The sequence below is a fragment of the Doryrhamphus excisus genome, linkage group LG11 (genome assembly GCF_037039965.1).
Source record: "Doryrhamphus excisus strain RoL-2023G ecotype Guam linkage group LG11, RoL_Dexc_Guam_v1.1, whole genome shotgun sequence".
Classification (NCBI taxonomy): domain Eukaryota; kingdom Metazoa; phylum Chordata; class Actinopteri; order Syngnathiformes; family Syngnathidae; genus Doryrhamphus; species Doryrhamphus excisus.
In genome coordinates, this window is record NC_136367.1 from 20,679,891 (window position 1) to 20,707,126 (window position 27,236).

Consider the following 27,236-nt stretch of genomic DNA (forward strand, 5'->3'; position numbering starts at 1 on the left):
GTGATTGGTGGAGAGTCAGTGGTTAGCTGGTGATTGGTTGGTGCTCTGGACTGCGAAGTTTTGGACTCGGATCTGCTTCCGAGTTTCAAGCGGCTACTGAACTGAACTGAAAATCAATTGATAACTGTGCTTGTTTGCACATTTATTTAATGATATTGTTTTTACGTCAAAATATCATCTATAACATACAATAGATTTAAAAATAATATTTAAAATTTGGAAATGTTTAAAATGTTTAGCCAGTTCTGATGTACGTTTTCTTTATTAGTGACCTTAACCAAGACAAATCTCACTACTTTTGTTCCAGGGGGCATTTTGCTTGTAGACCAGTATGATTAAACATTATTAGCACATCCCCGTTTATTCCAACTATGCCTTTTCCCATAATGTCAGCCTATCATGTAATGAAACGCGTTGCTTAATGAATTCATTAGAGAAAAAAAATGAAAGTCAATTCTCAGTGGCATTTATTAGCCTGCCATAAATGATGAAAACAAAGGACAGAACATTATGTTGACGCTGACGTCCCTTTTTTCCTCAGCCTTGAAAAGGTGCACACGGTTCATTCATAAAAAAGCCAGACTTTTTGTGGTCATTTCCCAAGTATGCAAAGATGACTAAAGCGCTGTTTCATTCATGGCCCCGACAGCAGTCGGCATAATTAGAAGAAGCCATGCCTGTGCGTGCATCCCAGGAGTAGTATTATTAATAGTAATATTAAGTCCATTTTTCAAAGTGACTCTGATGCCTGGATGTAAATTTTAGTGGCACTGGAATTTTACTGTAGATGTTCTTTAAATTTAAATTCCATCCAGGTCTCCATGGGTGAACATCACAGATACATCAATTACTGATACACGGATGTTTTGAAAAATTGCATGTGTTTTTGCTCTTCGGCATGACTGCTCGATGTTTGTATTCATGTAGTCAGACATAGGAGATAAAGGCCCAAATGACACTACAGTAACAACATATACAGTCTGATCCATGTGGAAGGGAAATCAAGTGGGTGATGCATTTCTCACGGTCATTCTGGGCACATGATGCTCAAACCGAATCATTAAAAAGATTGAAATTGAGGTTGAGGTTAATAAGAAAATCCCACTGATGTGAGGCGTGTACCAGCATCTACATCATCATCATCTCGCAAAGCCCAGAAGATTATGTTTTGGTGTCAATCTAACATAATATAAATAATAGAATATTGCTTGACAGGCAGGTTTAATATGGTGTATATTAAAATATTATGGGGCGGCAGGACACCTTATATATACACCTAAATATCACCCATCTTTGGCAGCCTTGCATGTTTTTCCTTCTAACTGTTGTTTTGGTAGTTTTGGCTTCTTTGTGTATTTTATGCAAAAAGTAATGTTTGAAAATGTAAAAATGATGCAAGCGCCCTAGCGACCATACAACTATGATTGCTAGCAATGAGGAAACATTTCAAAACAACCATTCACACTCACATTCATACCTATATGGACAATTTGGAGTCGCTAATTAACCTAGCATGTTTTTGGAATGTGGGAGGAAGTCCCCGGAGAAAACCCACACATGCACGGGGAGAACATGCAAACTCCACACAGAGATGGCCGAGGGTGGAATTGAACCCGAGTCTCCTAGTTGTGAGGTCTGCGCGCTAACCACATGCCCGCCGTGCAGCTTTTGCATTGTTTTGTGACTCTTTTGGTTTGTCAAATGTACGTTTCTGAAAATGAACATTAAAATCTCCTCTTGTTCCCGTGTCTGCCCTGCTTCTCAGCATATCCAGATGTGGAGGTGCACATACGTTTTAGTATGCGGGCCTTCATGGACAAAAATGATGCCTTTCCAAAGATAAGATTGCTCAGTTCAACGTCTGTGTACTCGGAGATGTGATATTTATTTGTAATCTGCAGGTGCAATACTTTTGAGGAGATCATGCACAGCTGGAGCTAACGGTACCTCCATATGGACATCCTGAAAGCACCGCGGGAAAAGTGATGTGCAAGGTGATAACGCCCGCGGAGCAATTACCTTGGCCACAGTATTGTTGCTAGAAGACATGTTGCTGAACAACCCAAACGGATGCTTTTGCGATAAAGATAGGGACTACAGGCACTACATCAGTTATAGGTGTAATGAGACATTAATGTACATTAATGAGAATGAACCCCAATATGCACACAACGGTGTTAAATTCTAATTTAGCTGCACTTCAAACTTGTCTCGTTCAATGAAGAGACCGATGGTGGCGAGGTGATGGTTATGACAGGAAAAAATCACTTAACCGGTCCCCTATGGTGTCTCAGCAAAACACAACCTTTAAAATGACTAATTGCTTTATCTCAATTAACACACATTTCGCTCAGGGAAAGAAGCTCAATTTGATGTGTTGTGATAGAGCCGTTGAGAGCCGTTGCTGTCATTTTATTAACACAATAATTTGAAAGGAATAATGAGGCCATCAAGAGCCTATTTTCCGATGCACGGATGGCTCAGCTACCGTGGAAACACGCCAGTCGATTCAGGACAACCGCTTGGGAAAGCAATTGAAGAATGCGCCATTAAATGCAAATCAATAACTATAAAGAACAACAGCAGGCGGTTCAACAAACCGCTGTAGCATTTATTGTAATATGTGATCAAATTGCTCCCAACAATTACGATACACAACAAACACACACAAATGAAGTTTCAAGAAATAACGCTTCATCAAGTCATGAATCCTCAGGAGCGATATGAAATGCCCCTTAGTTACATCTTCAGTCTTTATTCACCTTTCCTGTAAATGTTCGATTCCATCTGAGGGAAGGCCATTTTCTGTTCCAGCATGGCGGCGCCCCCGTGCACAAAGCAAAACAAAGCCTCCTCCCGGTTGGATGTTTTCGTTTTGTCAGGTTTGACCCCAGTCTTCCATATTGCACACAATTCAAACAAGGGGAAAAAAACCCAAACACTGTAAAAATGAAATATAAAAAATATCAAGAAAGGTACACAAAGGCATCCTCAGGGGGACTAAAGACTGAATGGGCTCTCAGTCCCACAATGCCTTGTTGTTACACGTTACATCATAGTGTGTATGGAGCTTTGTTTGTGTGACCCTGGTATTGAACGATTGCATACAATCCATATAAATACTTTCATTCATCACTATATGTATATATAGTGATGAAGTCTCGCTGAAGAATAGTCATTCTTTTAGAGTTAGGACACTATAGACAGATTACGTAATCGTAAGTAATCATTTTGTCATTATTATTGGGTGCTTTATTTCTTCATAGAATGCACACAGAACGATGAACAACTCGTATCAGTCTTATTTCTTCTCATAAACACATGGGTATGCTCAAAAAAACAAACATATTGTTAGTATGAACTTTACTGCAACTTCCTGTGTCTAAAATGTTATTTTTGTTCAATTCAATTTTTAGAAGGGGCCGTGGGTGGCAAATGGCCCCCACGCTGCACTTTGGACACCCCTGTCGTTATTATTTGTAAGACTTTCATTTATGGATGAACTCATTTGATATTACCAGTCTACTTTTCCTCGCAATGAATTGGAAGTTGTTCATGCTATAGCGTGTTTGTCCAGAAGGTGTCAGTGTTGCCTCGTCTATGAATCTATGGAGTGAGGCCGATATCTATATATACATATGATCTATATATCTATACTTCTTCCCATTATTTAATAATGTGTTCCCTGAACTGAACCTGTAAAAAAACAGATCATTGGTTTATTGTTTTAATTTAATTTAAATTAATTATATCATTATTTTATTTATATAACAAGTTGTGTTTGCCATAAAGTATTATGTGCATTAAATATTTTTATTGAGGATTTGGACCTGGAAAATAATAATCAGATTACCGAATTTGTATTTTCTCTGCTGTTTTTGAAGAGGCTCAAGGTAACCTCCTTGGTAAACCCTCTCTACTGTGTCCCTGGAGGGTGTCCAGGACTACGGGGTCAAGGCGTGCTACTCCGTGCCATTCGGTTCTTTTACGATTGGAGCATGACCTTGGTCCACGTTGCCCACATTTAGTCAAACCTCTTGACGATGGCTGCCCTTTGTTGCCAGATGTGTTTATTAAATGTGTCCAGTTTGGTGGCCTGAGGATCCAAATGGATCCATCTCTGCTATTAGCTATTAGCACCTGATGTGGTCCTGATGGCTTCATCAAAAAGTGAACGCTAGGCTTTACTGTGACGGTTTGCAACTGTATGAATCCGGAAGTCTGGAAGAACTGGGAAACGGGATGTCAACACAAGTTTTAGATCGAGCCAGAAAAGATGAAAACAAAAGTTTCTGATCTTTGGAAAAAGCAGAGATGTCACTGGATGACAGAGACAAGCAGTGGCATAAAATAAATACGCCAGATTGATTTCCACGTCACCACTGAAGATTGACGTCCCCGATGGACGCCTGCCTTCATCCTCCATCTTCTTTTGAACACATTTGCTTTGTGACTCCCCTACTTTCAATCCCTAAGTGTTTTCCTTGCTGTCAAACCACCAACCAAACTTCTTTAAACGATGATAGAAAATATTGTTTGCTGCGACTCATGTTGTTGTGCTACATTTTCTTCTTCACAGAAAGTATAACTGAATTCAGTGGATGCTAACCAACACCGAGGCACGTGAATTAGGCCCCCCATGCACCAATTATGATTTGGTTCCTGGTGTCAACATCAGGCAGCAACACCAGCATTAAGAAATTATCCCGGGCCTAGTGACCACAATAAAACATATAACTCATCTTTCAATATTTTGCACTAATAATAGACCACGCTCAGACTGTAAAGTTCATTTGTGGAGAACTTACAGTAAATAATTCTATTGACAATCTAGCAGGCCCGTCGTAAATAGCTGAGTGCACTTGGAGAAGCTTCACGAGAGGATGAGCTAATGAATTATTCACACGGTGAAAATATGTACTGCTTGATCATGAATGATGACATAGTTGCACACAAGCCAAAGTAGAGTTACATTCAAATGGACCAAAGGGTTCTGGTGCAAAACCACTGCAAGATTCACGAAGGAGGGGGGGACCTTGTCCAAACCCTGGATTATCACGGGATACTTTTATTTATATAGTGTTTAGCTTTGGTGTGGGTTTTGTATTTTTCTGATTCAGTGAAGGCGTAATGTTTGGATTGATGCGTACGCGTATACGTCACCAACTGAGCTGATGACATCACGATGGCTACATCCAGTCACTGCTTTGTCATGGTTGGATATTGGCCACCTGTTGATGCAACATGTGAACTAAATTTGAAACACTTCTATGCTAGGACTTTGTTATGCTAGCCATAGCATTTCAGTATGTGTATTGACACTTACTATGGTACCCATTATGTCATTGGATGCTCATATCACCTCGTACTTCGCTACGAGGTGCATTATTTAAAAACAAAAAAAACCCTTAAACTGTATTATGGAAAGCAGGAAGTGAACAAATGTAACAGTTACTGATTGTAAAAATTTAAATTTAAATGAAAAAAAATAATAAAAAAAAATTAAATCATATTAGGAAAGCAGGAAGTGAACAAATGTAACAGTTACTGATTGTAAAAATTTAAATTTAAATGAAAAAAAAAATAAAAAAAAATTAAATCATATTAGGAAAGCAGGAAGTGAACAAATGTAACAGTTACTGATTGTAAAAATTTAAATTTAAATGAAAAAAAATAATGAAAAAAATTAAATCATATTAGGAAAGCAGGAAGTGAACAAATGTAACAGTTATTGATTGTAAAAATTTAAATTTAAATGAAAAAAAAATAATTAAAAAAAATTAAATCATATTAGGAAAGCAGGAAGTGAACAAATGTAACAGTTACTGATTGTAAAAATTTAAATTTAAATGGAAAAAAAATAATAAAAAAAATTAAATCATATTAGGAAAGCAGGAAGTGAACAAATGTAACAGTTACTGATTGTAAAAATTTAAATTTAAATGAAAAAAAAATCATTAAAAAAAATTAAATCATATTAGGAAAGCAGGAAGTGAACAAATATAACAGTTACTGATTGTAAAAGTACCAGTCACAATCACTGGACCGTTCCAAATCATCCTCATTTAATGTAGTTTAATGTAGTCATGTAGTTTGCAGGTCTCTAGTTTCTTATAATAAGGCTCGGAATTCGGAAATGTCCGGTGGGCCAGGTTACGGCTTTTGGCGGGTCTCATGTGGCCCACTGGTCACAGTTTGCCCACCCCCAAACAAATCGGTATGTAATGTAAGTGCCCCCACTATGACAGTTGTATTTCATGGAGAACTATCTGCCTGCAGTTTGCTGTTTTTTTGTATTTTTTGGGAAAAAAACTATTTAGGTCCTCTTAGGAGCGTTTATATCGACGTCTCAACTGCACACCCGCCGCCACAGAACCCGCTCAGACCCTCAGCCGACAGCTTATCCAATTACGACCGCTGAAAGGTTCGCTCACAAGGGAGTCGATGCTGAAACTGGCGACCGGGGTTGGACGTGGCCCACACAACATGTGTAAAATTGACAGGATGGCTCTCGGCAGACCTTGCCGCACGCTTTCTCCCAAGCCGGGCTTTGTGCCAGATGAGGAAGGTGCCGCAGACCGCTGGGCCGGCCAAGGCACAAATCTTGCGTGAAAGCCGCTTAACAGCCACTGGTGGTTTTTATGGATGTCTTGATGTCCGGGATTGTAAACAACACTTCATCTCATTCTTTCCTAAATGAGATTGAGCCCTAAATTGATCCACAATTGGCTGCTCGTTTCATTTGAAGACGTAATTAAAAAGGCATTTGCATTTTATATCATTATAAAAGCCTGAATTGGCCGTTTACCACCATCTAATATATTTGGATTTCAAATTGAATTTCCTGTCACGCTGAAGAAACACAAATATTAAATTGTATATTTCGGGCTGTTACAGTTTTAGCATATTTAGTCAGTGAAATGGGCTGTTATGCAAAAGGCTGTACTGCCCCTGTAATGTTGTTGTCCCAATAAGAATGATAAAGTAACGCTTGGGTACTTTGTTCCACATCAGACTACATTAGTTTTCATTCAATTACCATATTTTCTGGACTATAAGTCGCTACGGAGTATAAGTCCCACAAGGCCAAAAATGCATAATTAGGTACAAAAAACATACATAAATCACATTTTTTGCGGGTAATTTATTTTCCAAACTATTTGACCAAAACAGACATTACGTCCTCTTGGAAGGCAAGTTCTAACGTTAATAAAAGAATATAGAACAGGCTGAATAGGTGCAAGATATGCTAACACAATGCTTATTCAGATACACAAAAAATAAACATAAACAGAAACAGACTTATTTATAAGTCGCTCTGGAGTATAAGTCGCAGGAACAGCCAACCTATGAAAAAAAAGTGCGAGTTATAGTCCGGAAAATACAGGAAGTGGATCGTCCAAGTAGAACACAATGAGACCGTGGTTGACTTCCAAGTTGTTCTAATAATAAAACCCAAAAACTGATCATTAAATTTATATACCGTATTTTCCCGACTATAAGTCGTGACTTCTATTGATTTCAAGGAATCCCTAGTGATGTAATAGTACACGCTACTGCCTTTCATGGCAGAGTCCGTGGGTTCGATTGCCGGCCAGGAAAGTAATCCGGTGAAATCCGTGTGACAGTGTCCGAGTATTATCTCCGTCCGACTTTTTAATGGAGCTCTTGCAGATGTGCCTAGCGGCTGGCGAGTGATAGATTTGGCTTGTTCATGCTGACTGAACCGTGGAAAACAACGTCCCCATTGATTGTTCCATCTCGCAGAGTCGGTAATGCAAGTGTCACAATTCATAATTGATCACTCAATGCTGAATTACTGTCAGTTTTTGTTTGTGCTGAATAATTGAGGGAGATTTGTGGAACGTTGCCTTGCTGGTTGGTTGGTGCGTTGCTGGTTAACTGCGGGATTTGATTCCTGGCCATTGCAGGCCTTTAAATCTGATCTATTTATGTCTTTGTTTCACATTTTCATATGCCTCCTCGAGAACCCTGATATTAGGGGATGGGGGTCCGATAGAGATCATCCAAGATCAGATTCTGCAGCAGCCAGGACAAGATTCATTTATTACCACGACCAGTCTTCATCCATCAACGTTTCTACATAGAAACGATGATTTGCAGTAAATCTAGAGAATGAAGACCTGGTCTCGGTTTGAGGATGATTCATGTCATCAAATGCAAATGATGCTGAGTGGCATTCCCAATAAATTACATCATAAATACTTCACCCATCTACTCATTCAAGTCAGTCAGGCTGTCCAAGTGTGACATGATTGGTCTTGGCTCAGTTGGCTGTTTTTTGTCATCCATGAATAATTACAGTATACGTGCATCCAATAACTCTGAGTGATCTTTCTCACTTAACCTTACACTCAATTTTTTTTTTTTTCCGATTGTTGTTGTGGTGGACCTGTCAGTTAAAAACCACTCGAGTCACATCCATCCAGGAGTCCTGGATGAGCTTAAAGCTAAAGATAGCCATGGAATGAATGTGACAGACATGACAAGAACTGTCTGGTGTGTCAAGGCAAGGCAGCAAAATGCAGCCAGGAAACTCAACTTGTCACCTGAGGCAAATTCTATTCTGGTAGGCCAAAAAAAACGAATTGTAAATATAAGAGCTATTAATATGTACAGTAAATAAGAAACAGAAACAACCTTCTAAATACAGTTTTTAACATGATTAAAGCCCTCGTATCACAAAAAATAGTAGAAATAATAAGAGTAAAAAATAGCACATATACAGTAAGTAGACCTGTCCCACAAATTATCGCCGAAAACGATATTTGAGCACCAAAGCAGCGGGCGAACACAAGCCAAGGCAAAACCTTAGCAATAATTTTGAATGTTAACCGAAAAACATGCTAACCGGGGCGTATGTTAACAGAGGTACTACTGTATACTGTTTACATTTACAGCCTGATAAAAAATAAAATCAGCAACAGTCTGCAAATTTGGACATCTCTGCTTTAGCGGATCAAAATTTTGCATTTTTAGGCATTTTATGGTCACGCCCGTTATTCGCATGAGTTCACGTGTTTCCGTAAGTCACGTTCCAAGAAGGTAATTGCTACTCAGAGGTTGTGTGTGAACTATTAATAATTCATTGGGACAGATTTTTTTCTTATCTTCCACTCTACAAATATAAAATAGACGGCTGCAAAAAAAAATACAATATACCGGTTTAAAAATAGTCCCACGTATCTATTTTAATAACAAAAAAAAAAATGTCAAACACATATGCCAAGGAGCTTTATGATCAAGTTGCTGCTATTTATTTCAGGCTTGGAATCGGATGGTCTCTTTTTGTTCTCGTCCAACCCATGTCGGTCGCATCTCCCGTAGCGTAGCTTTCATAAGGACTTTCAAAGGCGTTACTGAGACCTAAAATTGAAAGACATGATTTGAATTTCAAAGGCCTGACAGAACATGATGCTTCTATCAGCAGAATGACGGTCCTCTTGACAAGAGATGCCTTCAGAATTAATCATCCATGCTGAGAAGCCTCCTGGAAGACGCTTCCTCCGCCTGTGAAGCCAAGAGCCAAGGAGGCGGTTCCGGAGAGCATCTGCAGAGAAAACTTGGTTTGTATAAGATATGATCTTCTTCACACTGAGCTCTTTATTCAATCTGTCGTCTGCATGAACAAATATTCCACTGCAACGTTGAAATGGAACGTTATACAGAAATACCAGAAAAGCGGCCATTTGTGTGAGCTAATTAGGCATCACTAATGCGACTCTGCTTGCACTTTCACTCGCTTTGATTTGCAGGGCCCGTGCCCAAACATCTCCATGGAGATCATCTTAAGGGCTCCTGAAGGCTGCACGCTAAATGATCCCATTAAAGAGAATTGATGGCTATTAGGCATCATCAGTCAGAGTTGTGAGGGGTGGGGGGGGGGCCTGCATGCAAACTGTCGGGGCCAGATGTCCTCGTCATTAGCCAAAAGATTCAGTTTTTGTGCAAGTGGGGCATTCCAACAACAATAATACAATCTGTGAAGTGAAAAAGGTGACGTAGATTGGGGAACGTGGAGGTAAATAAATAGAATGGTCGCTTTGGTTCATTTTTAGTTGTGCCTGCAGCAATAACCTCATTCTGTAGCACCGCTGGCTGGTGGCCGTGTCCCCAAACAACCTTCAAATGCTTCAAATGCTGTAGAGGAGCTTGCTTGGGAAGACGCTCATTTTGGTGATTAGCCTTTATTCATCTAGCTTAAAATGTTATCCAGTATTTGATAGTTCAAATTTGATTTGATATTTGATAGTGGCATTACGCTACAAGAGTAGCGTAATGCCACATGAGTATTACTTTATTTATATTGTTTGGGCTTTGAATATTGGAGCACCTTTTACACAGAGACTACATTGCCATATGAGAAGCTGCTCTGGTTGGTGCAGCCCTAGTACTACTAGTAGTACTACTGTACTGTACAGTAACGCTCTAATGATGTTTAATGATGATAACTTTTACTTTTACACAAATGTTTCAGCTCAAATATCTAAACTGTACCACAAATAAACTATTTATGTGCAAATACAACACCATGAACTATTTACAATTTCCACATTTGGAACTAAACTACCGTATTTTCTGGACTATAAGTCACACTTTTTTCATAGGTTGGCTGTTCCTGCGACTTATACTCCAGAGTGACTTATAAATGAATTGTTAGAACTTGCCTTGGTCAAGTACTTTGTAAAATAAATTAGCCCCTAAAAATGCGACTTATACTCCATTGTATGTACTTTTTTGTACCTAATTATGCATTTTTCGCCTTGTGCGACTCCGGAGCGGCTTATAGTCCAGAAAATACGGTATTTGTGTGTACGGTACTTGTGTTAAAGTTTCCCTACAGTGTGTAACCTTCTGCATGCTACACTTGCCCATGCTCTTCTACGTCTTCCTTGGAGTGGAGTGTGTAAATATACGTCAAAATATCCATGACGAGCTCTTTTCAAATGCACTTCTGCCACCTTCTGGCTGTTTATGCCTTATAACCCCCCAAATAGTGACTTCTTCATCACGTCTTCACGCCAAAAAAATGTAAAATATGTATAAATAAGTTTTTGGGAACTAGCGTTCAGGTTTAAAAATACATATCAATATGTCTTTGGTAGTGATTGAGGTAAAAGTCACTTGCTTACTAGTGTTGTATCCAGGCTGTAAAGCAATCCAAATGAGCGTCCTTCCCCCAAGTGAAGTGATAGTATTGATTATCCTTGAGCCGGCTTTGCTTGGCTGTGGTGCAGTGATTGCTGTCTTGGGTGTCAATGTGGAGACCTAATGTGGATGTCCTTGCATCCGACTGTCATGGACAGCGTAGTGGAGTACACGACAAATGTATAGCTCCTGTTTTTAAGGCACACCGGATTATAAGGCAGTCTCAATTATGGGGTGTATTTCTGTACTTAAGCCATACATAAGGTGCAAAAATCAGAATTTCATTTATTTTTATTTACCATGTGCCATAAGTCTAAGACTAAATAATTGCAATACAGTAAAGTCTCGTTATATCGATATTCTCGGGAGTATCTAGCATGCTTTTGTACTACAATACATTTTGTACTACAGTAAATAAAAATAAACTTACGCTGTAGTTATTACCGGTTACCGGGACATAATTCACCCCGGAACATAATTCACCCCGGAACTATCGATAGGGAAGGTGTTGCCACCCGGAGGGGTAGGCGCGAGGGACGGGTGTTTCCCGCTGTGTGTGCTGCACTCTGGTGGTGGAAGTGTGAAAAATAAAGTTGACTGGAAGCAGCCGTTCGCCGTGTTCTTTTTTGGTATTGAAATCCTTAAGCAAAGATTGATTTAAGCTGCTTTTGTATCGATATAAGCAGACCAAATTGGCTGGCGGGAGATGAAAAGGGCATCCTAGTAACCGGATTATCATAATAACCGTGTATCGTACTAACGGAGCTAATTATATCATAAAAGACTAGAAATTTGCCGGGAAATGAAAATAGTATCGTAATAAGTAGTAATTCCTTTTAACCGATATCGATATAATGAGACTTTACTGTAATAACAAACGTCCTAGTTTGTGTTGTAGGTTGATATGACCTTGACAATAATTGCTTTCCAGAATTCTAAATGGTCGGTAGATGGAGGAGACAGATCAGACATGCTGTTCATACAAAAGAGCCCGGAAAAAAAGTCAGCTTTCAAAATTAAGAGACGGTATTACTAAAATAATACTTTTTGGGTGAAGCTTCAATACTTACAGTCTCTACTTTGCAACCTGCTGAGGACGAGCCACTCCCCTCTAATATGTTCAATGTTGAATTTTTTCACAATGGCTAAATAGTTTTGTTGTCATTTTTATTATTATAATTGAGTTTTTTTGATCGCATTCATGGCTTGAAAAAGGTGCGAGAGAAGCCGTCAATGTCAAACTAAAAAGGCTCTCTCCAAACACAGGAGGTTCGCCCCATCACCGTCATCGTTTGCTTACAACGATAGCATCTCTCCTCCAAAGATTGTCTCATTCCACGGGAAGAGTGGCCACAAACAAGGTGAGATTTTAAACATCAATACTAGTTATAGTTGTCCCTTGCAATATCGTTGTTTAATTATCGCTCCCTCGTTATATCGTGTTTTTTTTTCAAATTAATTGGTATTACGGATGGATGGAATTAGCCTTTACGGCCAAATATCCCTTGTGTAGATTTCCTTTCGGTAACGTACCAGGCAACTGTCCATGTACAAGAACATTTACTCTGCAGCATACTGTGCCTCTGCCTGGACTTGAATTTTAATTACTCTTTAATAATTGCTGTGCAGAGGCAGACTTGCTGTAGCCCCCGTTTTCACCTCTCAATCAACACCTCCGGCTATTCTCATCACATCCACATAAAGAAATGTAAATACTGGCTGTGTTTTTTCCCCTAGTAATACCACTTAAACCTCCATTTTCTGTCACCGTGTTCCTCTCCAAATAATATCATACGGCATCCATGTAACCAAAGAATATAATAAATCAGCAGTGTGGTGCATTTAGAATTAAAAAGTCATCTTGGAATCATGGTTTGAAAAATAAGATGAAAGATGATTTTATTTAATTTCTTCTTCCATAAACAACATGTTTGTGTTTAAACCACAAAAAAGTAAGTGATTGTAGACACATTCTAGCAAGGTAAGAAATATTCAAGATGTAGAAAGCCTTACTTTTGTACAGTACATCAATTCATCTAATTGAGAACATTCGTGTTTCTGTTGCTGGTTTACAGGTTCAGTTGCCCTGCAAAGTCTAAAGCAAACATGATTATCAATGTACAAAAAGGAAATGACGTCATTGATACAACATGACATAAACCGCTAACGTTGTTCAATGGACAGCATATCAAGTCTAAAGATACCTTTATTGTCATTGTATATATTTCAGTGCACAACAGTCAATAGTGAAACTCCTGCTAGGGAAACAAAGTTAGATTAGAAAGTGTGGAATTAACACGTCTACTGAAACTGTGACAAGATCTCATGCTGTGTTCTGTGTTAACCCGTACTAAAAATAAAACTAAAGTGTCTACTTTATTCAGTCAGACAAAGAAAAGCTGCCATTGCCTGTCGAAATAAGACAGGGGTTAAAAAGGCAACGTGTTCAACTAAGGAGCCCAAATGTGCGAGACAGAGAACCAAAGAAAAAAGCATGACGAAGATAAGGTAGCTTCCGTTGACATGCACATATACCCGATGTGCTCGTGACATAAATGTCCGTCATAAAAAGAGCGGTCGCTTTCACCACATGTAGTAGCTCCGTGTGGTGTCCACCTGGCTCACTTTGCTCTCGGAGGAGCCCTCCTTCTCCTTTTCAGTGTCCGCCTCCCACAGGTTGATGAGCGGAGGGTAGAGTTCATTCAACGGTATCGATGACGTTTTCTGCATGTACTTTTTCAAAGAATGATGGTAGTTTTTCCTTTTCCACCTCTTGGCGATGTACACACACAAAGACGCCAGGCTGATGATAGTAAACATCGTCCCCATAACGGCGGCGAGAGCATTGTTGGTCACTTGGTCAGACACCTCGACGGCGAAGGTGGTTTGTTTTGTGGTCACGTTCACGCACGACTTCTGTGTTTGTTGGTGAACGTTGGAGACGGTGAGGCAAACCTCGTAATCGGTCGCCGGTTGCAAATGCGTCAGGTTGTACTCGTGGACATCCACGGGTACTTTGGCGGTGTATGTGATATGCGGGTTGTCTATTTTCATGGTGGCGGATGACCACTTCAGGTCGGAGGTCATCACATTGGAGTTGACCTTCCAGGAGACGAGGATGGAGTGGGACTCTGCCTGTTTGACATAAATGTTCATCACCTGGGTGCTGTCCAACAGAGTGCCGTTCACCCGTATGGCGCTCACTCTGGTGTCCGATCCTTCGGAATTCCGAGCCACGCAGGTGTACCTGCCGGAGTCTTCGATTTGAATATGTGAGATCCTCAACGTTCCTTCACCGCTGAGGCTGTACTTGTCAGATGGGGTGTCCATCGTGACCTTGTTCCCAGTCGGTGTCACCCAGTAGATTTCTGGCCCAGGCTGGGAAACGGCTCTGCAGTCCAGGTCTACAGTAGCCCCGATATCTGCGTTGAAGTGACTGGGAAAGGTATCGTGGCTAATCATGGGCAAGCACCGGTTTGCCAAGTTCTTCTGCAGAACCTCCTGCACATGCCTACCCCTGACCTCTGCCGGCATGGCACAAAACATGGATAAAGGTTCCATGAGACGGACGGTCGTTTTGTTGACGGCCATCCACTGAATCACACAGTCACAACGAAAGGGATTGCTGTGGACGCTGATCTCACGCAGGTTGGGAAGAGAATCCACAGTGGACTGGTAGAGGGCATTGAGGGCGTTGTTGTTGAGCATTAAACTCTCCAAGGCCGGGACATCATGGAAGGCGTGACTGTTGATGAAGGAGAACTTGGGATTGTTTGTCGCTTCCAGCTTAGTGAGCTCAGGAAGATTATCCAGAGCATAGCGGTCGATGGAAACCAACTCACCCATGTTGTTTATACCCAGCTCTTTTAGCCTTAGCATGTTCTTGAAATCTCCTTCCTGAATCTTATGCACAGGATTCTTGTTTAAATCCAAGAATTTGAGATTAGGGAGTTTTTGAAGGGCTTTTTGAGGAATTCTAACCAGCTTGTTATCATAGAACGAGAGGCTTTCCAAGTTGTCCAGACCCACAAATGCATTTCCAGGAATGTCTGTCAAATCCATCCCTGCCAAGACCAAGCTTCTCAGGTTCCCCAGAGGCTTGAAGTTAAAGTCCAGAATTCCGCTAACAGGATTCTCCCCGATCATGAGGATCTCAAGATTTGGCGTAGATTCAAACCATTGGCTGTTGATGGTCTTGAGCTTGTTGGAGTTGAGGTGCAGCCTTAGCAAATTGTGCAGTCCAGAGAAAGCGTTCGCGGAGATCGTATTAATGTGGTTGTGGTTAATGTAGAGCTCCTGGAGATTGCTGAGGTCTTGCAGACAGAAATCGGGCATTTCCGTGATTTGGTTCTCTTCCAAATGCAGCGTTGTGAGCTGTGACATATTGACGAGGCCAACATCCCGGATATTACTAAAGTTGTTCTGGGATAGGTCCAGCTCGGTGAGGTTGAAAAGCTGCTCCAGCTCCTCGCTGGTCCGGGCGATGTAGTTACTTTGCAGAAGAAGAACCTGAGTATCACTGGAGAGGTTCCCTGGGATGCGTGTCAAATGAAGGTCATTGCAGTCCACAGTGATAGCTTCTCTGTATGTGGATTGCGGGGTGAACCAGGGTCGGATCTCACACACACACAGCTGGGGACAATCGCTGCTTTGGACAAGGGATGTCCTCGTTGATACCACAATCAGTACGGCCAACATCTGGCCTGGACCAAAGCAATCTAACCTCCATCTAGCCATGCTGTGGAACGGGAGGTTGCAGGGCAGATGACTTTTGGTGAGAGTACCAAACAGGCATCAACCAGATCTTTCACTGAATCTTGAGTCGAGTCAAAGTACCAGGTTCTGAATCCAAATTGTGTCCTCAATAGCAGGATTATGGAGAAGAAGACTCTGAAAAGAAAAAACAAATGCATGTCAGTAAACCCACATTTTATGTAATATGGCCAAGTGCTTAGCATGTTGGCTACACAGCGAGACCCGGGTTCGAATCTCAATTGGGCATCTCTGTGTGGAGTTTGCATGTTCTACCCGTGCATGCATGGTTTTTCGCTGGGTACTTCGGTTTCGTCCCACATTCCAAAAACATGCTCGGTTAATTGGCGGCTCCAAATTGTCCATCGGTATGAATGTGAGTGTGAATGGTTGTTTGTCTATATGTGCCCTGTGATTGGCTGGCCACCAGTCCAGGGTGTACCCCGCCTCTCGCCCAAAGACAGCTGGGATAGGCTCCAGCACTCCCTGCGACCCTCGTGAGGAAAAAGCGGTAGAAAATTAATGAATGAATGAATGACCAAGTGCTTAGCATGTTGGCTACACAGCAAGACCCGGGTTCGAATCCCCATTGGGCATCTCTGTGTTTAGTTTGCATGTTTTTCCTCCCCCTTCCAAAAACACGGTAGGTTAATTGACGGCTCCGAATTGTCCATAGGTAAAAATGTGAGTGTAAATGGTTGTTTGCCCTGTGATTGACTGATCACCAGTCCAGGGTGTACCCCGCCTCTCAACTGGGATAGGCTCCAGCATACCCCTGCAACCCTAGTGAGGATAAACGGCATACAAAATGGATGGATGGACGATAGTGCTGTTGCTTTAATTAAAAATTGGTTGAGCAGGCAGGCATATCATGTGCGAATCAAACAATATCACCAGGTAACAAGGAGAACAACAATTATCCCCGGGTTCCCATGCAAGCCTATAAATGATGTGCGGCATCAACAGTTTTGAGACTGCAAGTTAGCTCATTACGATGCGAGGCCAAAACACTGCTGTGAACTACTTGGAAACGGTTCAAATTCCTTTGAGAGCTTTCATCTATCCAGCAGGCCCATAAGGACTTGATCATTAACTTCTCCGAATCATCACATCATTAAACACAACAAGGCATTAGTGTGAACCACACCGAAAAGATGCGCAGCTAAAATTTTAATGCAATAACTTCAGTGTTTGGAATTTAGGGCAAAAAGTTTGCAGCAGAGAACAGAGGTTTTATCGCATGGTTGCAGAAGTAAAATGTTCCAACTTTGAAGCTAACTCAGGCTAAAGAGTTTACTATCAGGTGAAACTTCATATACTAGATCAGGGGTGGGCAAACTACGGCCCGGGGGCCACATCCAGCCCGCCAAGTGTTTGAATACGGCCCGCCCAATCTTTCCAAAGTATTTCATTTAAACTCAACATACAACCTGGCATCATGGCCTGAGCCAACCTTTTGATGGTTTTATCAATTTCGTTTTTTGACATGGTCTGTTGTTTACAAAGTGCTCCTGAAAAAAGGGACACAAGCACATAATAATAATTATTATTATTATTATTAGATTATTATTAGATTATTATAATTATTATTAGAACTATTATTATTATTATAATTATTATATTAATGCTAATTATTATATTAATTATATATAATATTATTGTTATATTTGCATATTTTACATAATAATAATATAATAATAATTATTTTAATTTATTGTAATTATTATAATACTTTATTATTTTTAAAATATTTAAATATAAAATAATAAATAATAATAGCAGATTGCATGACAATTTTACAGATACAATAATACCAGGTGGACTGTTACGTGTAAAATATATAGTCTGCCCCCCCCCCGTAAATTTTGTCATATCAATGCGGCCCGCGAGTCAAAAAGTTTGCCCACCCCTGTACTAGATAGACTAGCAAGTGGTTAGGACAGATTGTATTTTTTATAAAATACACTATATGTTATGATGTATGATATCAAAAATTGGACAATTGACTATGACACCAAAGTGTAGTATCATGTGATTTAAAAGGACTTCCTCACCATTCTAAATTGAATATTTGTTTCCCATAGGTAAACACTATCTATGCAACAATGTTATCCTTCCCAATTTCTTAACCAGGATTAGTTCACCAGCACATCGTTAACAAATCCATGTGCTTGTATTAACAGCAGCAACACTTAAGAGATCCCATTACTCAATTAGTTGTATTTACCAAAGGGGGCGACCCTCCACAGTCCTCCATCGTCCCACGTCTCCATTGCATGGCATTACGGTCAACGTAATCAGCTGGATCTTAAGAGGCTTTCCGACAAGAGAGCTGACTAATTCGTCTGAAGGGAACTTGCCTGGCAACAGCAACAGGAAGACAGGCGTGGTCGCCTCCCATCCTAGGGATTCGCTAAGGGACTGGTGGTGATACGGGGATGTGTTGGTGATACGGGGTGATGCTTGTCTTCAAGCTAAAGGATATCGTGATGCTGCTGTATTACTCTGGATTAGGCAAGTGTATTAGAATCGAACCCAGAGGACGGAAACAGGTCACACAATCAGTGAAGGCAACACATCGAGATATGCATCTCAATAACGCATCCCAGTGGAAGTGGCTTTGGGTTAACAAAAGTGTACTATTATGAGTTTGAAGTTTGCTCCGTAGTATTTCACTACCATTTGTTTTTACTATGGCATAGTGATGATGGAAATGATAACAAAATACAAAGATACATTCAAGTGGATGCTTTATAAAATGTTCTGTTTATCGTAAAAGGAACATACAGTCACCACTAAATAACTAGAAATTGGGTTAATCTTCGCCATATTTGGTAAAATGGCGCCAGCATTTTCTGTCCTCTTTAGTTTCCTGTTTACATAACAAAACATAAAAAAGTTCCTGACCCCACTTAATAACAGAAACACAGCCAACATGACACTGCTAGCGTTCTAATGTACGCGTTTAAAACATCCTGTCAAGTCCATTGTCCCAGACACAGGAACTTTAAAACACACCAGGAAAACATCACGGAAAAAGACATTTGAGGACGACGTATTGTCACTTTGTGCAAAACGTAAACTACAGTGTTAAATGACAGTGGAATAGTATTGTTACATATTATTATTACTATTATTACGCCTATAGATTCTGTCTAAGAACTCTCCTCGGTGTAATACAGACACACTCACACAGCACAATCAGAGTTGCACAACACATACATATGACTAATGGAACATCACTGGAAGAGGCAGACAAGGATGCATCGTTGTCACTCCCTCACACAGGCTTAGCTTTCACCTTCACATATGCTTAACTTTCACTTTCTAGACAGGCACCACAACTGGTAGACTTCTTTGTCGATGTTTGTGGATCTCAAATGTCACGTCGACAAAAGCTCGGCTTAAGCGGACACTTTTTGGTCCAGAACTTGAGGAGTTGGTCGCTTTAAACTCATATTTTTTAATCTTATTTAACAACATAGCATAAAGTCAGTTATTGGCTATTACTTCTAGTGTCATTATGCTGTGTTACAATGCCATCTACTGGACTGATTTGTAATGACAAGTCATTCATTATAATGTGATTGAGAGCAGCGGTGACCAGATAAAAAAAAAACCTAAATAAATGAAAGATGTTGCCACATTCTTCAGTGTCAGGCAACTAGAAACGAATGAACGTACGGGAAACATGCACAGTTCAATAATAAAGTGGCAAACAAAGAAAAAGAATATATTTCAACAACATGTTTCATCGTAGAAGTTATAGATTTTGTGATTATGACGCGGGAATGTTGTTACCCTCCACAGAGTTGTGTCGCCATGGAAGCTTCTGGTCACGCCTCTCTCTCTGACACAGAACATTTAGGTTTGTGCCACATCACGTCACTGCCATTAGTTCCTCGCTGCTTGAAAACAACAAGGCCGCTAACCATCAGCAACACTCAGGCTATTGATTTTACGGCTGCTTAATTGCTTTGTTTGCACAGCCGCAATAAACATCGCTAATGTGGACAAGTAGCACATACGCTAACAGATTTGCATCATAATAATTGATAGTGGATCATTAGTTTGACCATTGTCTAATATTAATAACTGATGTTGAAGGCATTGAGGCAAAACTGGTGACTGCACCACGACTGGTGCGGTCTGATGAGGAACAAGATGATGTAATAGATAGAAAGTTGAGCGACATCCACAAATACCTGTTATGGCACAACTCTTACAATCTGCTCAAAAGCACACGGAATGTTGTGAATTCCTTTTTCCAAGCCAGACTGAGATAAGCCCATGAGAAGATGACAAATGGATTCATGAAATGATTGCTAGTATTCCTTGTATTAAGTTAGGAACCAGTCTATTAAACACAAGTGGTACAATTAAGACTGCTTGCCATTGCAAAGGGATGTTAAATCATGTTTAAAAAAATGTAGCTTCAATTTGAGAGAGAGATTGTTGCATTGAAATGGATCAGAAATACATAAATGACATTTCAAAATCATAATCAAATCAAGCCAACGTCATTACGAAATGATACTAAAACCAAAATCACACAAACACTATAAAACAAATGCAAATGAAAAATGCAGCAAAGCCAAAATACGACAATCACATAAACACTGAAAGATCAAAAACTAATTTAAATGCCAAAAAAACTAACACAAACCCTAAACATTTGCAAACTTTAGCGTCAAAGCTGTAGCCTGCAAAGATTAAAGATTTGAAATGCTATTTTTAAATTATCCTAATTCTTTAACTATCAAATTTACCGTCATTATTCATACGAAATAAACAAAATTGCACACACTAGCATACATACACGTGTTATCCAAAACCAAGCAGCAGCACAGGTAAATTAGCCAAGCCAGATGGTACTGACATATCAGGGTCAAACACCTGCACACACACACACACACACACACACACACACACACACACACACAGCGTCTAGAGATTATAAAATGTCTTGACTATTTAACCATTTCTATGGCTGGTGCAGTGATGCCTAAGGAGATGATTGGAGGTGGATTGTAACTACATCTGTTGCCTCTGAGACCTCCAGCCCACAGAGGACAAAGGAGCTAATGCCTGAGCCCTTCTTTTATGAATAATGGTTAGAGGCTTTAGCTCCATATCCCTGCCCCCCCCCCCCCCCCCCCCCCCCCCCCCCCACACACACCATTCTGGTCACTCTGCTGCTTCAGGCGGTAGGGGGGAGGTCCCAGCCCCCCATGAGCCCTGCTGTCTCCTAACATCCTGATAGAAACAGACACCTGCTTGCAAAGCAGACATCATTAGTCATGGTGCAAGTCGTAATAAATAATAACACCTTTGGAAAAAAACATATCCAATCCTGCTCTTTTGTGTATGGAAAAAAATCATAACTATACAAGCGGTCCTTGGTGTATGGCGTTTTATGTTATGACATTTCAAGATATGGCATTTCTTGTTATGCTACGGGGTTATTATGGCGCACTTTGACCAAACCGTGGTTTGGTTGCTCAAGGATTAGTTACGTATGTGCACACTAAGGAAGACTACATAGTCACGCAGTCAACCTCCCACCATTCTTTGTGTCGTCCGAGTGCAAGGCAGACTCCCCTGATGGTGTAGCGCGCCAAAGAAAAGGAAAGCCACCACCAAGGACGGCAATACGATCACAGAAATGATTAATTGGATTGACTTTATCTCTGATGGGAAAAATTCATAGTTTTTCTGATGTTTCAGCGTCAACATGACTCTTTCCATTAGCGTACAGCCTGCCTTCGCTAACGGCTTATGGTAATGGTAATGGTAATGGTTTTATTTCATTTTTTAACAGATCACAATTGAATGCATCACATAATCAGTTCCCAGTTCCACATGTCCAAAAGGAGTAGGAAGAAGCAAAGCTTATTAAATCCTACCCCTCCATCTGGTACTTTTACAATCACTAACTGTTACATTTGTTCACTTCCTGCTTTCCGAATATGGTTTAACAGGTTTTTTTTTCAAATTTTTACATTTTTTGTCCCGTACCGAAGTACAAGGTGATATGTGATGATTTCAGATCAAACATTTGCTATACAAGTTGAGGGTTGTATTGCGTGTTTGTCCTAGTTTGTCATTCTTAACCTATTTTACAATAGCCTAATAGGTAGTGTAGTGGTATGGTTGACACCATACTACCACCCCTTCTGTTTTAGCAGAGAATTGGATGTTGTGCATTCAACCCAGACGAAGAGCGTAGGGACTAGCAATCCAGGCTTGGAGCAGAACTCGTTTGTAATCCAAGGACCACCTTTGTCCGGGAACACTTTGCTTGTTAAAGAGTCAAAACAGGACACCATAATATCCCCCCCCCCCCACTCTGTCACATGTGTCCCATTGGAAGTAGCCATGCCTGAAAAGGAGCGGAGTGATGCCAGTCAGCATCCCTCCATCACAATAGCGCAACAGCTGCAGCAAGGAGCAGCCCAATCTACAATGGACCCCCTGCCAACAGACCCCCATCTCTCCAAGAAAGGGCCTCAAGACAATTCCTCCTCGCACAAACGTTGAAGACATCTGCCCATATGCATGCCCATATGCATGCCCATATGCACTTTAACATGAATATGCAAATATTGTTGCGCACGCATGGAGCCCGTGGCGCAGCAAAGAGATCAAAGTTTGTTTTTGACGCATTGCTGCCTCGACGTGTTTCATTTATTTTGCTACTATGGCGAACTGCTGTTTTATCACTTTTAATAAAAGTCTTGGTCGCGAAGCGATGGTGTGGCGGGATTAATGGTTTTATTGACAGATTGGTCGCTATGCCCTTGAGTTTGTCTGCATGCAAAATAAAAGCACAACTCATCACAGCAGGGGATGCACAAGTGCTTCGTTTTGCCTTTAATTAATTACACAGCACCTCCGCAACAAACGTAATTATCTAACATAATTCAATATTTATAACAACGCAAAGAAAAGCATATTTTGAAATGATTTTTCACAGGGAGTCTCACCTTGTTGTCGTCCCATGTCAATGTCATAAAGGCGTAGATCCTTCATCCCAAAAGGGCAGCCCGTAGCCACCAAATAATAATAATAATAATAATAAAGCTGCACTTATTGTCAACAACAAAAGCAGGGTGAAGCGTGTATTCCTCTTATCAGCCTCCGGGATGCATGGCGGCCAGCAGAGAGATGAGCCGACCTGCCGCTAGCCTCCACCGAGCGAATTGTCACCCTGCTAGCACCCCGACGGAAAGAAAACACACAAATGATAGAAAAAAAAAAACACCTGGCGCTGGCCACACCGGTCAGCTGTTTCCGCGGCAGCCTATTGGTGGAGAGAAGCTGTCAATCAGCCGCCACCAAGCCAAGCACAGCACCATCTGCTCGCGCTTGGTGGGAGGAGAACAAAGGCAGCAGAGGGCGGTGGGGCCGGGGAGGGGCGGGGCGAGGGGGGAGGGGCGGGGCGAGGGAGGGTGGGGCGTGTCGTCCTGTGGTATTGCAAGAGGAAAAACAAATCTATGCTATTCACGGTGGCCTATGCCTATGCGTCCTAACGAAATGATACTAAAACAAAAATCACACAAACACCATAAAACAAAAATACGACAATCACATCAACACTGAAAGATCAAAAACTAATTTAAACGCCAAAAAAACTAACACAAACCCTAAATTACTTGACATTTGCAAACTGTAACAGAATTTGAAATGTTATTTTTAAATTATCCTAATTCTTTAACTATCAAATTTACCGTCATCCTTCATTTATTTGCGCTTAATTGGTCTCAGAAAGTAGGATTTCTTCTTTAAATGAAATGTTTTCATACTTAGAGCATAGAATGGCCTTTCACGACTTTCTAAATACGTCTTTTAGCATTATTAGAGCCATCCAGACATGAAATAACACCCCTATAGTCATCTTTACACTCGTATAACCCAATATAGTAGCCATTTAAGAAATAAATAAAACTTATGCTTGTGTGTGTTACAATAAATGGGTTGTGTGGAGGACAGGAAGTGACGATAGGGGTTTAAAGTTATGAAAATATTTATGTTTTTACATTCTTGGAACATAAGTAACATTAATAGTGTGGATTCTGATGAATCATATATGAATTTATGAAAATAAATATATTTTATGATGAATCCTAAAAACATCCAAACCTCTACTCTAAAGAATGTACTGAACTTGTGTACTGAACTTGTGCAAACGGTACATAAAAAATAAGGGACCGAAAAATGGGACACTGACATTTTCGGAGCCGTGCTGCTTTATGGAAAGTCGACGGAAAGCGTCAGTCATGTCGCTGACTCCTGAGAAAAGACAAGATGCTAAGGAGGTGTAGCTTGAGGGAACTCCTACCCTCCAACATCTGAGTGTAGATTTGATGGGACTGCCTTTGCTAATTACCCGTTAGATAGAATTGCTGCCTTATGATCAGACGGCCCTCCAGAGGAAGTCCAGCAGTCCGTCCCGAGAGAACAGTGAGCAGCATCCTAAAGTGTAAATGAGTTCAGTGTAACTACGCAAGCACTTAGTCGGATTTACTTTCATGGTGAAACAGCCCCACGAGATGCCGAGATGAGGAGCCGAGCGAGAACGTCAACCCTCGGTCAGAGGGCTTTTATCTGCACACCTCTATGCGTCTCACTCATATAGCGTGACGGCTTACACGTGCACTCTTTAACCTTGGCGGCGTGCTGCTGCAGTGCCCCATTTACGCCGTGGTTATTCGGTAGATGCAAACAGCAGTTTTCCCGTCTGTCGTGCAGCCAATGAGAGGCATCGGATATTAACTATCGGGAGTCTCCGTGCGGGCTTCTGATCATGCCATCAACTTTAAAAGTCTGGTGTATCTAGGCCTTGTGAGCAGACTTTGCTGCGGCTGGGTTCTATTTTTAGGCTCTTTGTATGTTTGAACAGCTGAATGTGGTGATAACGTCTTGCTTAAAATAACAGCCGCTCTGCATTCAGGGTATCAAATACTGCTATTGATTACCAGTCCTCGTCAAAACACTACGCATTGTACAAAAACAGGTCTCCTGTTGTCAAAGGTGTTTTGGCGCTGAGATCAAATGGCTACTTTTTTACGGTGAAATGAAATGATCACGCATACGTGCCTGTGCGGATTGTCTTCCAGGTGAAACGTGCCAGAAAGGTGCTCGTGGTGACGCGGTGTGAAAGTGACTGACCGGGTTGCAACGGGAGCTTGACGTGATGTGACATTTGGCCGTGGAGCCTCCTGGAGGTCAGACTGTCGGGACAACTGACAGTCAGCCGGACTCCTACCAAGAGATGCTACAAGAGGCCAGGAGCAGATGGAGCTCACCGCGATTGTCAGTAAGTGAAAAATAGCGGCATTTTTTATCATAACTGAGCCAATCAGTTCCTTTTTCCAGATTTTTGTATTAACTCATTCATTACCAAGACATATTTATATATATTTTTTCAACCCACACGCTTGATTTTATGTGTTTTACATGTGAGGTGATGATGCAACTACACAATAGCAGAGATCATGTCTAGCTGCATCCTCCCATGTAGTAAGTGATCCACAGCAAGCAGGAAGTGAAAAAGCATGGCGAGTGTAGTGTGCAAGAGGTTCCGCATCAAAGGGAAATTTCAACACATGCACACACAAATGTGAAATTTGTAAATCAATAATTTTCATATAAAACAACCATTTATGTTGTGGCGTATTTGTTTAGATATTATGGCTAAATTTGTGTCTAAGTGAAAGTGATGCTTTTTAGTGTTGTGACGTTCACAAACCAACCGGTTCTTTTGAACGACTCATTAACATGAACGATGGGAACCGAGTTGCAGCCGGGAATCGTTCCTTCCCACCCCGCCAAACCCCAGTTACATGAGAAGGAGCGCAGCCCAGCGGCGTTTTGCTTATTAGATATTTGCAAATAGCATCACGTCACGTGGTGCACGGTGCCTTCACATGAAAAAAAAAAAAAAATCCAGAAACACATGAACGCCCCTTGCCTTGGAGAGCAACAGTAACGGTGTAACACCACCCTGTGGAATATTTACAATGAATCCAGATCAGACTTTAAAAGGTTATAATGAGTATTTCACAATAATTCTAACTCATATTGATGGGATATCTAAATTAATTAATAAGATAAAATGAGTTAAGGCCAGGCTGGCTTCTTAAAACTTAAATAAATATAAAAATGAGCCAGTTTTTTGAACGGCTCTTTGAAAGGAACAGCTCACCAAGATCCGGCTCCCCTAAAAGAGCCACTGATTGAGCACTGATATTTTGATGAAACTTACTTACTGCATGTTCTACTGCTGATTACTAAAGAACGTAAAACGGTAGAAACAAAAGGCAAGAAGGCCTTTATGAGAAGACTGAATAACATCAACAACAGCATATGCTTCCGTTTCCCTGTGCAAAGTGTCAAAAAATTTCCTTTATTTTCTGGAAAATGTGCAAATATCTACAGGTATGTGGATCATGTGGTTCGATTTTGCGGGCTATACCTTTGCACGGCTTGATAACTTAGCAGGTGGGAGGTGAGATCCACACATCGGGGCTCATCGTGATCCGGCTGTTTGGTTTTTTTTACACATCCTGTGCTTTTACACTTACACAGCTAGATTGGTCTTTTTTTAGTCTTGTTACTGTCACATCCCCTCATCTCAAGTTGATTCATTCTACCATGTAGCACACGTACACGAGAGGTGTTTTATTATAGCGTCACCTTTCTTGCAATAAGACGTAATTAGAACGTCTGCCTGCATCAGACCTGTGGATAGAATGTACTCCAAAGATGGCAAGGAGTACATTTCTCTGTCTGAATGAGAACAGCGTCTGTGGAATATGCATAAGCAAACACACCGAAAGAGGGTTTCTCTGTAGCCTGTCGGCCGTGTGCGACAATAACAGAGGAGCCATCCGCCTCCGGAGAAGACCTCACTTATCTCCAGAGAGCATGCGGCATTCGCACCGCCGGAGAAGTGAATTTACACCACAACATGTACAAGAATGCCATCCTTAAATATTAACAACGTCTGCCTGGCAACCAAACATACGTATGCCGTCTATGGGACACTGTCCACCTATTCGCTCCAAAGAGAGGTCAGCTCTTCACACGAGAGGCCTGTTTTTCTATGTTATATCTCAACCTCTTATGTGGAAGACTGCACAGGGTAATACTCATTCAAAATGAATTCAAAATGAACTTCATCCCAAAAATTTCCACTGCACTTCAGCCCTGCCACAAAAGGACCAGCTGACATCATGTTATTGATTTTCCAGGATATTACTGCTAGTTGGATTACAACTACAGTCATCCCTCGTTTATCACAGTTATTTGGT

General features: G+C 40.9%; 1 protein-coding gene and 1 long non-coding RNA gene across 2 annotated transcripts; one reads left to right on the forward strand and one right to left on the reverse strand.

Annotated features, from left to right (window-relative positions):
* The first annotated feature begins 1,895 nt into the window (after window positions 1–1,895).
* Window positions 1,896–25,260, forward strand: LOC144901257 (uncharacterized). Its single transcript, XR_013629429.1, has 4 exons — window positions 1,896–1,994; window positions 9,449–9,587; window positions 12,436–12,530; window positions 25,041–25,260. It is a non-coding gene; the product is annotated as an uncharacterized LOC144901257 (long non-coding RNA).
* Window positions 13,043–23,266, reverse strand: lrrn1 (leucine rich repeat neuronal 1). Its single transcript, XM_058053349.2, has 2 exons — window positions 22,908–23,266; window positions 13,043–16,059 (listed from the first exon to the last, which is right to left on the reverse strand). Exon 2 carries the CDS (start codon window positions 15,904–15,906, stop codon window positions 13,753–13,755), a length of 2,154 nt encoding a protein of 717 aa, XP_057909332.2. The 5' UTR covers window positions 15,907–16,059; window positions 22,908–23,266; the 3' UTR covers window positions 13,043–13,752.
* Window positions 25,261–27,236: the final 1,976 nt, after the last annotated feature.

What these genes read in the sequence shown, in the direction of transcription:
- lrrn1 (XM_058053349.2), bottom strand. Translation starts at nt 15,906, where the DNA reads ATGGCTAGATGGAGGTTAGATTGCTTTGGTCCAGGCCAGATGTTGGCC.